The sequence below is a fragment of the Pelophylax lessonae genome (genome assembly GCF_965119305.1).
Source record: "Pelophylax lessonae genome assembly, chromosome: 4".
Classification (NCBI taxonomy): Eukaryota; Metazoa; Chordata; class Amphibia; order Anura; family Ranidae; genus Pelophylax; species Pelophylax lessonae.
Genome location: NC_138771.1, coordinates 265,198,897 through 265,214,849, shown reverse-complemented (window position 1 = coordinate 265,214,849; position 15,953 = coordinate 265,198,897). Strand labels below are relative to the sequence as shown.

The following is a 15,953-nucleotide window of genomic DNA, read 5'->3' as shown; positions in this document are numbered from 1 at the left end:
GAGGTCAAACCTAAACATTTTCAATTTGTATGCAATCCGGCAGGCCCTTGCACTACATAGAAAAGGTAAGTCTGCAGACAAAAGTCTTCAGATAATCTGCACGTGTGTATGGGGCATTACTCATTCCTTGCACTTGTTTATCTGAAGGTCAGCTTAGCATTTTCTTTTATGGTTTTGTTCTTTAACTTTTGAATCTCCTACAATGTGTATTAAAAAAGGATATGCTTTTGAAACTGTTGCAGGCTGAGAAGCAGGCGGGTGTTTTTTATGATATGCTTGTATACTTTTTACTATTTTGGGTGAATAATGCAATATCTAACATACTGCTCTTAATTTATTAAAAAGAATCGCAGTCTTTAGGCATCAGTGTGTTCTTTATAGTTTTCAGACAGATGCTCTGCCATTTGATCTGCTTTAAATTTTGAGAAGGGGGAAAAAAAAAGCAGAGGCTAGATTAGAGAGATCTTCAGGGCAGAACACGTCAACAAACGGTCAAGAGGGAAAGAACCGCTCAAGTGAGGGGATAGTTCCAAACACATCCAACCCAGGTGCAGGCACGGATCCGCAGTCCTGATAGCAGCAAATGGAAGAGCACAAAAAGCCGCACAACCGGTTGAAGATGCAAAAAGTTAAAATCCAAATTTATTTTGCAGACAAAAAGATAAAATCATCCAAGATGAAACCAAAACAGTCGGAGACATGGGGGGGAAAAGGGGAGCACGGCGGTTGACGCGTTTCACGGAGTCTTCCGCTTAGTCGTAACCATCAACACGTCAGCATGCTGAACATGTGTTCTTGCAGCTACTGGAGATGACTGGCACTGTCTTCAACAGGAAACACAAACCAAAAGAAGTTTTAAACACTTCTCTCACCCCCTCCTCAGTTTCAATGTTTTTCCAGCCATCCAAGAGTACACAAGGTAGAGGTGTTTTTTTTTTTTTTGGCACATTACGTGGGGCACACAGCAGGACACATTGTGGTATCCGATTCCTTCACATGGGAACATCGCACTCCAAGAAGTCTCATCACAGCGGCTTGTCTGCGCTGCTCTGCATGTGTCGGCTAAGTGGGGATGCAATCTATCCATCAGCTGCATGTGATCAACAGGTAGGTTGTGGCAAAAAACCTGAGGACTTCTCGCAGAACACTGGTTGAGAAACCCTGTCCTGGAAGGTAAGGTAATCATTAAGACAGGTATCTCTGGATTTTTAAGATTACAAGGAGCCACTGTTCCAACTTTGTGCAGTTCTAGATAAACCAAAAGGTAGAGAAAGTTAGGTGTGTGTGTGTTTTTTTTTTTTTTTCCCTCATATAATGGCACGGGTCATCATAATCCAGCGAAGTTAGACACGTTCCACAAGATCTTTGGCTACTTTGTGGAAGAGAAGTGCAGGAGCCTCTTGGGAAGAGCTCTCCAGAGCTACTGTATGGTCCTACCCACTGTGCTTTTATGAATATTACTGAGTGGTATTGTTATACAACCAAGATTCGGTTACAGGTTTTACAGGTTGTTTTTTTTACCTCTGAGGTATGTTTTTTGTTTATTCTCCAAGGTCTCTGTAGAGGAAGATGATTAGGGAAGACCACAGTTAACCAATGCTCGTTGCTTAAGATTTGTACTTATGAAACGGAGGACAAAGAGGGTGGGGGGAGCTTTTAATTAATTATTTGGTTCTGTTTTCTGTGGAAGGCAGGGTCAGTCCTCTTCGTTATTATTACCTGCAAGCCTGTGAGATTTTTTCTATGTACTGGAATGAAATTGCCCCTCTAAGCAAAAAGAATTGAATAATAAACTGCAGTGAATTTTCAAGCCTCCATAATGCCATTCAAGTCTTATGAGATCCTTTTTCTTTAGTTCTGTTTCTGTAGTCTATCTGCTGGTTCTTTAAATAAAGTGCAATGGCAGCCAGAATAAGTGACTCTTAAATCAGCTTTGTTCTACTTTTTCTATTTCCTCTTGTCATAATCAGGTCATTAAAGCCTCCTATTGGGACTTGATATAAATTCTGTATATCCTTCTGTATGAATTTTTAATATGTTAACAGTTCCCCTTTTTATCCAGTGACTCCACAGGCATGGAGTTCATCAAAACCACCAGATATTTCTGCAATAATGGGGTCAGCAGGGCGATCCCCTCGATTAGTACAGACTCCAAACCGTCTGCGGGACTTTTCCATGGTAGGTGGACTATCCTTATTTTTAGCAAATCAAAGATCATGTTTGTTTGTCCTCCCCCTTCCATTTTAGGCATTGCATTCATACTTGCTAAGCACAACCCCAATTCCAAAAAAGTTGGAAACGCTGTGTAAAATCTACATATAAACAGAATGCAATAATTTGCAAATCTTTTTAAAAATTGTATTCACAATAGAAAATATCAAATGTTTAAACCCAGAAAATGTACCATTTTAAGTAAAAATTGAAATTTTGAAATTAATGACAGCAGTACGTTTCAAAAAAGTTGGGACAGGACCATGTTTACCACAATGTAGCATCTCCTCTTTTAACAAAACACTCTGTAAACTGATGTTGCATTCTTACCTGATATAGAATTCCAACTGCTTAACAGTTCAGAGTTGTCTTTGTCGTATTTTGCAAATCATGATGCACCAAATATTTTCAATTGGTTTAAGAGCTGGACTGCAGGCAGACCAGTTCAGCACCCGGACTCTTCTACTACAAAGCCACGCTGTTGTCATAGATGCATTATGCAGTTTAGCATTGTTCTGCTGAAATATGCCACCCTTTGCCCTCAGAACAGCATCAATTCTTCTAGGTACATTTGGACAGAGATAACCACAGGTCCTCTGTGAATGTAGGCTGCCTCAGAACTTTATTTCTCCATTTAATCCCAGAAAGACCAAATGATGTTGAGATCAAGGCTCTGCGGGGTCCAATCCATCACTTCCAGGACTCCTTGTTCTTCTGTATGCTTAAGATGGTTCTTAATGGCATTGGCTGTATGTTTGGGGTGGTCATTCTGCAGAATAAATCTGGGCCAATCACACTCCTCCCTGATGGTATGGCATGATGGATAAGTATCTGCTTGTATTTCTCAGTGAAAAAGCAACCGTGCTAAATGCTTTTTTCTCGTCAGTCTTTACACAGGAAAAGGAGGGGTACACTGACCATGACTGTATGGTTAGTAGTAATAAACAGGACTTGCCACCATGGCTAACAGAGGGGGAAATCAGGGAAAGGCTGGATAAACTTAACACAAACAAATCACCAGGACCGGATGGCATACATCCGAGAGTACTCAAGGAACTCAGTAAAGTTATATCGAGACCACTGTTCCTGATCTTTGCTGACAGTATTAGGACAGGAGATGTACCAGGGGATTGGAAGAAAGCTAACGTGATTCCAATATTCAAAAAGGGCCAGAGGCATATCCCGGGAAATTATAGGCCTGTCAGTTTGACATCAGTAGGATGTAAACTTCTGGAGGTGATGATAAGGGACTATATTGTAGAGTTTGCTAAGGACAACAACATCATCAGCAGTAATCAGCACGGGTTTACAAATGGGCGTTCTTGTCAAACCAATCTCCTTACATTCTACGAGGAGGTGAGCTGTGAGCTAGATAGGGGGAGACCAGTGGATGTGGTGTACTTGGATTTCGCTAAGGCGTTTGATACAGTTCCCCACAAGCGCTTAATTTATAAAATAAGGTCTGCAGGTATCGATAGCAGGGTTTGCTCTTGGATACGGAACTGGCTAAAAAGGCGGGTCCAAAGGGTAGTAATAAACAGCGCATACTCAGACTGGTCTGAGGTGGTAAGCGGGGTCCCCCAAGGCTCAGTCCTGGGACCAACCTTGTTCAATTTATTCATAAACAACATTGAGGTCGGGATCAGTAGTTCGATATCAGTTTTTGCAGATGACACAAAATTGGGCAGGGCAATAACTTCACAACATGAAGCAGATATCCTGCAGAATGACCTGGACAAAATAACAGAGTGGGCAACGACATGGCAAATGAGGTTTAACGTGGAGAAGTGTAAGGTTTTGCACTTGGGGACTAAAAACATAAAATCACAATACACGTTAGGAGGGGAGCCCTTGGGGGAATCAAAAATGGAGAAGGATCTGGGAGTATTGGTTGATGATAGATTAGGAAACAGCATGCAATGTCAAGCGGCAGCTTCCAAAGCCAACAGAATATTAGCATGCATAAAGAAAGGGATGCATTCCAGAGATAAGACTATAATCCTTCCACTTTATAAAACTCTGGTCCGACCGCATCTGGAGTATTCCGTCCAGTTCTGGTCGCCAGTCCTCAGGAGGGATGTGTTGGAGCTGGAGAGAGTCCAGAGAAGGGCAACTAAACTAATTAGGGGATTGGAGGACCTTGACTATGAAGAGCGTCTACAATCGCTCGATTTATTCTCCCTGGAGAAGAGACGTCTGAGGGGGGACATGATAGCAATTTATAAATATCTTAATGGGGATCCCAGCTTAGAAAAAAAGCTGTTCATTCGAAGGGATTGCATGAGGACTCGAGGGCATACAATGCGATTAGAGGAGAAGCGTTTTAACCTCAGGCAACGCGGGGGGTTCTTTACTGTTAGGGCAACAAGATTGTGGAATTCTCTACCACAAGAGGTGGTTTCTGCGGGTAGTATGGTGGCTTTCAAAAGACTCTTAGACTTACATCTCAAGGATCAGAACATTCAGGGGTATGGGAGATGATTACAGCCACACATGCCTACACAGGTTGAACTGGATGGACTATTGTCTTTATTCAACCTCACCTACTATGTAACTATGTAACTATGTAACTAAGTATTGAGGACACCATTGATCGTGACCAAATCTTGCAAGGAACCTCCACCACACTTAACGTCTACAAACACGCATTATTGTACCGCTTTCCAGCCCTTCAGTGAACAAACTGCCTCCTGCTGCAGCCAAATATTTAAAATTTTAACTCGTTGTTTTCGTGCATCTTGAGTCGCTTTCCCTTGTTTCCACATTCGCAATTTTTCCACAAAGACCACTTCTGGCCAGACTTCTCCGGACAGTAGATGGGTATACCTGGGTCCCACTGGTTTTTGCCAAATCTGTGCTGATGGCACTGCTGGACATCTTCTGACGTTGAATGGAAGCAGGCATATGCGGTCTTTCATCTGCTACATTGGTTTCTAGGCAGACCACTGCATATGCAATCCTTATCATTGCCCATTTCTTTGCGCTTCTTCAAAAGAGCTTGAACAGCATATCTTGAAACCCCAATCTGCTTTGAATTCTTTGCCTGGGAGATACCTTGCTGATGCAGTATATCTACATTACGTTTTGTTGCTGCGCTCAGTCTTGTCATGGTTTATGACCTGTGACATGAAACTCTTCCACAACCCCTATCCTTAGTAGCAGAGCTTGGCTCTTCCTCACCCAGTTTTAAGCCTCCTACACAGCTATTTCTGTTTCAGTTAATAGCAGTTTCATTCTACAGGTGAATTTGAAGCTCATGAGCACCTGTTTGGTACAATTAGTTAATTTGACACCTGACTTTAATCCTACAAAATTTTGGCTTTTGTGCAACTATACAAAGGCTCCTTTCACACGGCCGCTCCGTGTGAAAGGTCCGCTGCGGGACTTTTTTTTTTTTTTTTCCACGGAGCGGATGACATTTCTGTCATCCGCTCCGTGTGCCCGCATATCATCCCATCCGTTTGCGGATGATATGCGGACATAATGTAAGTATATGGCATTGCGGATGTCAGCGGATGACACCGCTGACATCCGATTTTCCTTCCTTTCCGTTTTTTACACGGATGGAAAAATGGGGTTCTGTTCCGTTCCAAAAAACGGAGCAGAACTGAAAGGAAGAAAATCGGATGTCAGCGGATGGTATCCCGCTGACATCCGCAATGCCATAGACTTACATTATGTCCGTAAATCATCCGCAAAAAAATAGGATGATTTGCGGACATACGGAGCGCCCGTGTGAAAGGGCACTTACTGTACAGCAGGGGTGTCCAGCCCGTGGGCCACGCGTGCCCTAGATGGCTATGAACATTTGCCCATCTTTACTTCTAAAACACTTCAATGTCTGGTACACAGGTACACACTAACTTTTTTTTTTTTTTTTGCTGAATGAAAATAAATGGAATGTTTGCGAGGAGTCTGATGTACTAACTATGCAATGTTTGTACAGCGATCCCCTTGCTGTATTATTGTGTTGTAACATGGTGGCTGACCCCATCACCCACCAGAACACCCCAGTCAGCACTCGCAGCCATTGGCTGCAAGTGCTTATCAGATGCCCATCGGCTGCTGGTTTTCCAGCTTGCCCATTTGACAGAAGCCAGACAGGCTGCTGTACACACTAGCTGAATGTCGGCGTTTTTCTGTTGAGCCAGTCAATATTCGGCCAGTGTGTACCAGCCTTTACCCACTAAGATGTCCTTTTTTTATAATCCTGTTACTGACCTGTTGCTAATAACCTAATTAGTTGTGAAATGTTCTTTCAGCTCTTTCTTGTTAGTACCACTTTTTTTTTTATTTATACATTTTCTCAGTTTACACTTGTGATAGGTTTTCTGTTGTGAATAAAATATGGTTTTGAGATTTGAAAATCATTGCATTTCTGTGTGTTAGTTTTTTCTTCTTTTTATTTATTTAGTTATTTTTTTAAGCCCCATACACACGCACCGATTGTTGGCCGTACATTTTCGGCCAACGTACGATCGGCCGATTGTCTGCTTGTTAGTATGATGCTTCCGACAACCGACTGCGACTTTTCGGCCGAACAAAATCTGGTGTGCATGCTATAAAAATTTTTTTGGCCGTCACCAGAACGGCCGATCGTTCCTCAGTCAGTACAGATTTCGGCCGACAAAAGTCAGATGAGCAAGACTGGGCATGCTCAGAGAAGAAAAACACACGAAAAGTAGACCAGAACATGACATCACTTCTGCAGTTGGTTGTTGTTGGCCGACAAAATTTGTGTGCAGTCTAGAGCACATTTCAACCAACACAACAACACGGGACAAAAGACGGCCGATCGTTCGGCCGACAATCGGTGCGTGTGTACGAGGCATTATTTTGTAGATTTTAGTCAGCATTCCTAACTTTTTGGGAATTGGTTGTAAACAAAATTTGTCATGCTATAAGATAACAATATGCATTTGCAAAAACTTACTGTGTTAAAGAATTCAATTTGAATAGTTTTTAGATTGGTTTAGAGTACATCATAGCTTATTTTAATATGCTGTCCTATATGTGACATAATGGAAGGTTTTCTGCAGAATTGTACTGCTACCTGTTCATTAGGCTTATTTTGATTTAGTGGGAAGTAATTGAATAAATTCTCAGGTTTATTTTTTGTCTGCCTAGTGCCTTTTGCCTATTCCCCTCGATCTATGTTAACAATAATCTCTGTGATAAGAAGCAGATAGGATTTTGCCTGTCCCCTTACATCTGTGATTTTAAATGTCTGTGATAGGGGGCAGATGCTATACCAATGTTTTTTCTTAAAAAGAAGAGAATAAAAATTGGTGGGACTTTGAATGAGGCACATGATGCCGTGTGCCTCCATCCCTAATCATATGAATATAAAGGGAAAGAGGGGGGGGGGGGGGGAGGAAAATTGGGACTTTAAAAGAGGTGTGTCACTATACTGGTTGGTAACATATAACATGTATATTTGACTGCCAAAGACAGAAAAATATGTATAAAGCCAAATATTTATTGTCTGGCGCTGAAAGCATGACGCCAATGCGCTGCGGAATATAAACCCTACCCCCCACAACATACAGGATGAGGGGGCAGGGGAGAACTCCCGGAGCGCATTGCAGTTCCCGGAAAGCAGGCGGACCCAAAGTCACACACACGCCTGCCAAGATTGTTGAGCTGAATCATATATCCATTGCACTGCTCCCGAGGAAATGACAATGATGCCACGAAACGCGTCGAGCACTATAGATGCAATAGTTTTGTGTTGCACATCGTTTTTTTCTTTTTTTTGTTTTAAATGTTTTTGTTTTTTTTTTTTCTCAAATACATAGAGCAGAATGAGAAAAAGAAACAAAAATAAAGATTTACATTCATTCACATATATATATATATATGTATGTTAGGTTACCAACCAGTATAGTGACACGCCTCATTAAGGTCCCAATTCCCCCCCCCCCCCTTTCCCTTTATATTCAAATGTTTTTTCTTAGTCATAAGAGATGATATCCTAAAATATGCAGCATTGACAATTTAGAAATGTGCATACTTTTTTGGCCTTTTTACTTAAAATGTATGTCATTTGCAGCTGTCCAATATGGAAGACAGTGCATATACAACCTCCTTCTCCCCTCAGCGGACAGGAATGTATAGTGTATTTGATAGTCCTAGTTTCACCGAAGACATAACACTAAGTGCAGTTATGATGAAAGAGGAAGACCCAGGAGAAACTGGTAAGTGACAACACAGGAGTATTGCATATGTGTATTTCGGTCTTGCATCTCACCCTTGCCTATGTGTTTTATTTGCAGCCACAATGAGCCTGTATCAGGAATTTCTTAATTCATTTTTGAAGCTTCCTTCCAGTTCAGTGTTTGAGCTTATAGAAGAATATGAGACTATGTGCCGTGAACAGGTAATTTTTGTGTTGCAACTATAGGGAGAGGTTAAAGTATAACTAAGGGCAAAACCTTTTTTTTTTTTTTTTTACTTTAGAACAGAGTGCAGAGGGATTGCAAAACCTGTCAATTTTATTTATTTTTTTGCTGCCTGTGCTCTTGTTAGTGAGATTTACCCTCCTTTTTATATTTCCCCTTTTATCAGTGAAAGGGGAAGTAAAAGAAAATCACATTGTAGGTTGTCCCCAGAAAGGGAATAGAGGGTAAATCTTCCAGTGGGAAACACTATTTCTGGTGACCTGGGGGGCCCAAAAGGATTCCCTTAGTGATTCATTGTTTGTTTTTTTTCATAGCAAACCTGTAATACTTCCCTTCCCTGTGAAATGGTTTTGCACAGAGCAGCCCTGATCCTGCTCTTCTGGGTTCAATGACCAGCGCGCCTGTCTCTTTCCCCTTGATGAGTGTCCCCATAGCAAGCCTATTGCTATAGGGGCACTCGTGCGGGCTATATCCTGAGCTCTGCTGTGCATACTCGGGTACAGTGCTGGGTTGATATTGGGCTCAGGTAAGTATGGGCGGGGTTTTTTACCTGAATGCATACAATAAACGTTCTTCCTTTACAACCACTTCAATTTGAACTGATTTCCTCTCACTCTTTAAGTGTTACAATGCAGTGACTCGGTTTGTCTTCCTAGTCACTTTTATTTCATTGCCTGGTAAAGCTATTTCTTTCATCCATTGATGGACACCGCTCTCCATTATTTAGAACCATAGGGTCATTTTGCCCCCTACAGGTGTAGGACACTAGGCGGAAAAAAGACTTGACTTCCCCTATTGGCAGTCCTGGTATACATCCCCCTCTCTGCTATAGGCCTTCAGTTTTTCTTTTCTTTTTTGCCTAGTCAGGGGTAAGGACCTAGTTCCTGGGTGGGATCTCTGGTCCTGGCCCTTTTTTTTTTTTTTTTTTTCGTTTTCCTGGCTTTTTTTTCTCTTGGCTTTTTTCCTGTGAGATCTACAATCAACTGCCGGACTGGGCAACGGGCTGGATAATCTATATCCAGTAGTCCCGTGAGTCTGTCCAGCGAGCGCATGCAGACCTCAGCTCTGTGCTGGGTTGGCCGTGACAGGCCCCATCCCGGGCGTTAGTGGCACAGGTTTACAAGTCGGCCACTTGGTCGTCGGTGCACACTTTGACTAAATTCTAAGTGGATGTATTGGCATCTGTGGGTGCTTCCTTTGGCCGCAAAGTTTTGCAGACTGCTGTTTAGAGGGTCTGTATTGTTCAGATTGGGCTCCTGTTGTGTGTGTGTGTGTGTGTGTGTGTGTGTTTTTTTTTTTTTTTTTTTTTTTGAGCTCCTGTTTACCTGGTTGGCTATTGTGTTTATCCTTGTGACCCCTTATGTTTGGTACAGCTTAGGGACATCCCTATGGTTCTGAATAATGGAGAGCTGTGTCCCTCGATGAACAAAAGAGAAAAATGGGATTTTTGCACTTACTGTAAAATCGATTTCAGAGTTCATTGATGGACACAGCACCCACTCCTCTATGGAGTTGTAATAATTCTGACACTGCTTGTTACTAAACTGAAGGCCTATAGCAGAGAGGGGGTGTATACCACCTAGAACTATCCATAGGTGTAGCCAAGTCCTTTTTTTTTTTTTTCCTGCCTAATGTTCTACTCTTGTAGGGGGCAATACAACCCTATGGTTATGAATGGTCATGGAGAGCTGTGTCCGTCAATGAACTCAAAAATCGATTTTACAGTAAGTATAAAAATCCTATTTTCCTTTTTGTCTTTTATGGGACACAGGATAATATTTTGAAACTGGTTAAACTGTTACCCAGTATTATTTTGGCAGCAAATTTTGATTTTGTGTTGGTCTTGAATGCCATTTTAGATTGTGATGCATTATTTAAGCATTTCTCTACAATTTCCAATCTCCTTATATACTCCTGGAGTAAAAAATATCTAATATGTTATCTAATATGTTGTTATTTATGGTATTAAGGTTTAAACAAACTCACAATCACCGATTTAGCCATGCTGGATTGTGTGAGGTGGCCTGTGATGCTGCACGGGGGCTCTGTGATGCTGGCTTGCACAGCTTGCTAACTGCTGCTAAGCGAAGCATGCTACAGACTTTAGTTGCTTGCTGGGAGCAGAAGCAGGCAGAGCTCCATTAAAACCAGTCCACAAGGGTAAATGTGCCTCCCTCACATTTTTGTTTTGTTCGTTAACTAAAACCCAATTGATTTTCGTCATAGTTTTTGTCAGTGGACGAAAATGTGGTGTACTTTTTTGTTTAGTTTTCGTCACTTAAAAGGCCGCTGATGAAAATGTTTGTTTTTAGTCGACGCAATTACCACTGCTCCTACATTCCACAGAATTGGACAAGGCAAAGCTGTAAGGACAGCCTGGTAAAACGGTTCTTGTTCCCAGCATGCTAAAGTTTTTCGCTGGTGTCCTTAGGAAAACGGGATGTCTTCTCTCCGCTGTGAGATGAGTAAAACCCTTTTTATCAAGACATTTTTTTATTCTAGGATAATTGTTCGGTTGCTACAGAGCCACTAAGGCCTTTTTTTTTTTTTTTTTCCCCTCTTTGATTTCATATCTATTGGAGAATCGATGAGGCTGCCTTTTGCTGTTGTTGGATAGCAACTACCAACATGATGTGCCAAATCTACTCGTATGCGAGTGCAAAACCACCGGTTTTCACATTACGATTATGCTTAGATATTGGTGTTCTGCTCCTTGTTTTTCTTCTCGTTTTAATATCCATTGGAAATTATTAAATCTGTCACTCATAAATGACATCATAAAAGTACCTATTGATTACGCTATGTCTGCCCGTTTGTGAGGGCAATACCTTTTTACTGTTAGTGGTCCTCTCACTAATACTACGCTTAGATAATGACGCTTTCTCTCCCTTTCCCTCATTTTTCTTTTGCTCAACAGTACCCTATTAAATATAGATTTTTTAAAAGGAGGAAAAAAGAAAACCTAGTAAATCGAGCCATTTCCTGTCTCAATGAGTTCTTAACTGTTACTGTGTTCAAGGACCCCCATGACTAAACTGTAAGCGCTTTTTAAAGCTCTGTCATGCAACCTGCTGTTGAGACCATGTGCCAAACACTGGCTTTCTGGTCCAAGGCCATGTCTTCCCGGTTCTATACTTAAGGATCCTTCTGTCCTTCAGCATCTGGAGTTCCTACCTGTGTCCCTGCGCTATTATGTTGATAGGCTATTGAATATGAAGGATTGAAAGCCCTTGGGTTTAAATGTTGGTCTGTTGAGCCTTAGTGCAAGAAGTGTCTCTTGAGAATACCTTTCACTGGCAAATCACTGGACACCCTCATTGAGGAAACGACAGAAGAGGAGTACCTATTTGCTCCAGAAAAAGAAGGTAAAAACTCTAGCAGCTAAAACCCCTCCTTTTTCTGACCTGGATCCCCAAGACGCTAAGCAAGCCCGCTTCACAATGAGGGGGCTCTCCTACATGTGAAAGAGGGGGGGGGGGGCAGAGACTTTGTCTGACCTTCACAGCCATCTGCTTAAGTCTGGAACTTTTTCCTTTGTCACTATTCCAGCCTGCTTCATGTTGTCATACCTGCTATCTGACTGGTGACCTCCGTACTGCTTTGGAGCAGCTCCTCTCCCAAGGGGCCAGTGCTAAAGGAGGCAAGATTCCAGTATTTTTTTTTCCAACCTGTTCACTGCCCACAAAGTGAACACCTGAATGTGCTCTATACTGTATCTAATTCTCAGAGAGATTTTTTTTCAGTTTCAAAATGTAGGTTTTAAATCCACTTGCCCAAAAGGATGTGTTCTTGCACATCCCTCATCTTCCCAGTGAATTAACCTGCATTTTGCTGTGGGAACACATTACCAATTTATTTTGTGGCCATTTCCTTTGGCCTGCACTGTTCTTGCTCTACTTCTTTCTTGGGGCATTCCCATTGTGATGTATTTGGACAACCTTCTGAAGGAACAATTGGTGCAAGTCAATATCCAATAGACTGTGCAGACCCTACATAGATTTGCTTGGAGTATCTGAGCCTGATCTTAAACACATCCTAAGGTTTTTCGTTCCCATGGGCAGACTCCAGTATCTCTGTTCCCACAGCTTGAAAGAAAAATGGATGTGGCCTGTGACACCATAAGTGAGCGGCCTCCATCCCATTATGTAAACTGAAAAAAGAAGAAACTTGGGTCAACGGGACTTTAAATGAGGCCAATCACTTTGCATTTCAGTAGTACACGATAGTGAGTTTATTGCATAGTACCAAATTACATAGTAACAATTTTGCAGACTTGATAAAATGCACATTAAAATAACATTACATTAAGCTGATCCATATTGAATAATTATCGCGGATACTGTAATTTCATAAAAATCCACATTCGTATACATTGTTTTTGAATTTACATGATAACAGATGGAAATGTAAAATTGCACATTACATAGTGGTCCAGACATTTGTAGGCATCCTGTAACTCTACACATTTCATAGATTAATGTCCACTTCCTCAGGAGTAGATCCACAAAATATTCTGAAAAGATAAGAGAAAGACTAGAGTAGTATCATATACAAAATGGGTAAATCCCCGAATCTAAAGGAAAAAATGTGTGTATATATAAGGGGCAATGGCCCTAATATTTACAGGTCAGCTCGAAAGAAGGAAGGGGAGGGGAAAGGAGACTCTTGCAGCCCTGTGGGTGGGGGATCCCAGGGAATGTCCACCCCTGGGCTGTGACCCAAACAGACCCTGAGGGCAAAGTGGAGAGCGGACCAGTTTTACAGAATGGGGCTAATCCATAATTTGAGTACATGGGTGGTGGCACATTGGCCAGTAGTTATCTATAAAGAAAGTGGTATACTGTAAAGTATGGATTCTCAGATACCTGTTGTGTAATAAATATAAAAAATATGGATATGTAGAGTGACTAATAGAAATAAGAGCGAGAGCAATAACCAAGAGAACTGACCCACGTGGTCAAAAGGGGGAAAGCAGATCAGAAACAAATATCGTGCAGTGGTGATTCCACACAGTCTTACTTGTCAGGGTCCATACTGTAAAAACAAATCCACTATGTCCACCAGAAATAAGAGCTGAAAAAGTGAAGACCTGAGGTCCTGGTAGTGCGCCATTACCACTTATAACTGGAGGCCAGCGCCATGTGGACGCAGAGCGTGGGGGAGGAGGGAAGATGACACCCAAACCGAGCTAGCAGAAATGCCAGAATGAGGGGGCGTGCCAGCTGCCTGGCCCCACGTGGTGGCATCAAGAAGCAGACTGCCTCGGCGTCGTTACGTGGTATGACGTTATGCGTCGGGCGCAAAACCCATGTTGACCCATGTTTCTCCTGTTTGTGTTCCCACGACTTTGCCATCTAGGTGCTTCCTTTTTAGCATAAGGGTGTTGGGCCTAATGGTGTCCTCCTTTCAAGGCAGTACCATATTCCAAATTTTATTCCAGGCCATTGAAACTCAAAATTTTTGTCAGTTTCTGGATTGTCCCATATGCCTAACCAGCAGGATCGGGTTTACCCTGGCATAGTCGGTCACAGGTTCGGTCCTGGAATTATGGAAAGTTCTCCCAATGGTTTGGTAAGTTCTCGTAATGGAAGCTAGGCAGTGGTGGAGTTCTTGATCCCCACTTGGTATTAGGGATTTTTGTCTGGCGAAAGCTTCGCTCCAAATCGTTGTTCTACATTGGTTATCCCTTGCACTCTGGACCTCTTGTTTGTAGAGTCATCTGACCCAGATTCAGTTGGACAATGCTACAACAGTGGCTTCCTTCAATCATCGGGGGCCACCAGAAATCTTGCAGCTATAACATTGGGCAGAACTTCATGTTTCAGACCTCACTGTGCATCCCATATATGTGAAATTGGCAAGTGGAGTTTGCAGTTGTCAAACTCTGAACCCCAGACAACGGTCTCTTTACTCCGGAGTTGTTGTAAAACCTCTGTCGCAGGTGGGAGGCATCAGATGTGGACCTCCTGAATTTGGGTTCAATAGCTAACTAAACAGGTTTGTCTCCAGATTAAGACTACCCTTTGCACCTATACAGGATATTCCTCTGTCTATACTTACTTGCACTATTTCCTCTCTTGTCGCAATCACTTCTGCGATAACATTTTCTGAGGACCCTTTCTTGTGCTACTCGAAGACTAGGTTGTTTAAAGGCCCAGGACCTCTTTCATCTTAAACCAGGACAGGGAGCTTGCAGCCATTGCATCACTGGGTATCGTGAGTATTTTGGGGACTTTTGTTCCATTTTGGCCCCATTTTATCCCTGTGTTTGCTGGTATCCATCCCTCAATTGGACTGATTTTGGATGTTCTAGTGTTTCAGAATCCTAACCTGTGTCCTCTAATTTAGGACTGTAAAAATAGGATTTTTGTTCTACCTGTACAATTTTTTTCTTATGGGACACAGATTCCTCTCCTCTGTTTCTATTGCTTGCTACTAACTGAGGCATGCTGGGCGTGGGACGGGGTATACAGGACTGTCTGTACAGCTTTGCTTTGCCCGTGTCCAATGCTCCTGGAGATGGCAGAGTTTCAGAATACTGTGCCCCATGTACTCCATGAAAAAGATGATACAGGTAGGACAAAATTCTTGTTTTCTTGTAACAGGGATATCTGATTGTGAGAGTTTTAGAAAATGTATTTTATTCGTTTGGGGGCAAGCAGCCACACGGATGTCAGATTGGGAACAGCAGTTGTATCTGTGCAACCGCTGCATCCCAATACACATTGAGATTGCCTGCTATCTGTTGAATTGAGCACCTGTGCATTGCATTCGGGCAAACATAACCCTTTGCTTCATTGTAACCTCCTTCTTCTTTTTTTATTTTTATTTTTTAGGTCAGTTTACTTAAAAAGATTGTAAGCCGTGTCACTCCAGGACAGCAGAAATTTTCCAAAACTGCCAGTGTGCTATGGCTTCTGCAACAAGAAATGGTAACTTGGAGGCTCATTGCATCACTTTACAGGTTTGTTCCTAATCACTTAGACTATTTAAGAAATTTTTATCATGACACAGACCATTAAAGGGGTCCCAACTTATAATATGAGCAGTTGTAGATCTGTAATTTGGGAAATATGTAGTGGTCTACAACTGTCTAAATTGCTAATAGTAGTTAGTCACATTTAGCTGGCCTGTTTATATAATATTGAACAACCTAAATGTTAAGGTTCACATCAGCAAATCATTGTTGCAAATATTTCCTGTGTAATTTAAATTTCTATTTCATATAGATAAACATTTATTTTCCAAAAATTTCCAAAATTATTTTGAAAAGGTTTATATTTACAGTGACTTGGAAATATATCTTACCCGTTGGAGTTTCTTTTTTTTTCTTGCCTGCAA

The 15,953-nt window shown here is 41.9% G+C and overlaps 1 protein-coding gene across 1 annotated transcript in view; it reads left to right on the top strand.

The window, feature by feature from the left end:
- Positions 1-15,953, top strand: part of NUP107 (nucleoporin 107) — a 116,117-nt gene that overhangs the window by 12,604 nt on the left and 87,560 nt on the right. The window contains exons 4-7 of the mRNA XM_082252760.1: positions 2,063-2,178; positions 8,264-8,408; positions 8,487-8,590; positions 15,449-15,576. Coding sequence (XP_082108886.1) covers positions 2,063-2,178; positions 8,264-8,408; positions 8,487-8,590; positions 15,449-15,576 — 493 coding nt within the window. The remainder of the gene's footprint in view (positions 1-2,062; positions 2,179-8,263; positions 8,409-8,486; positions 8,591-15,448; positions 15,577-15,953) is intronic.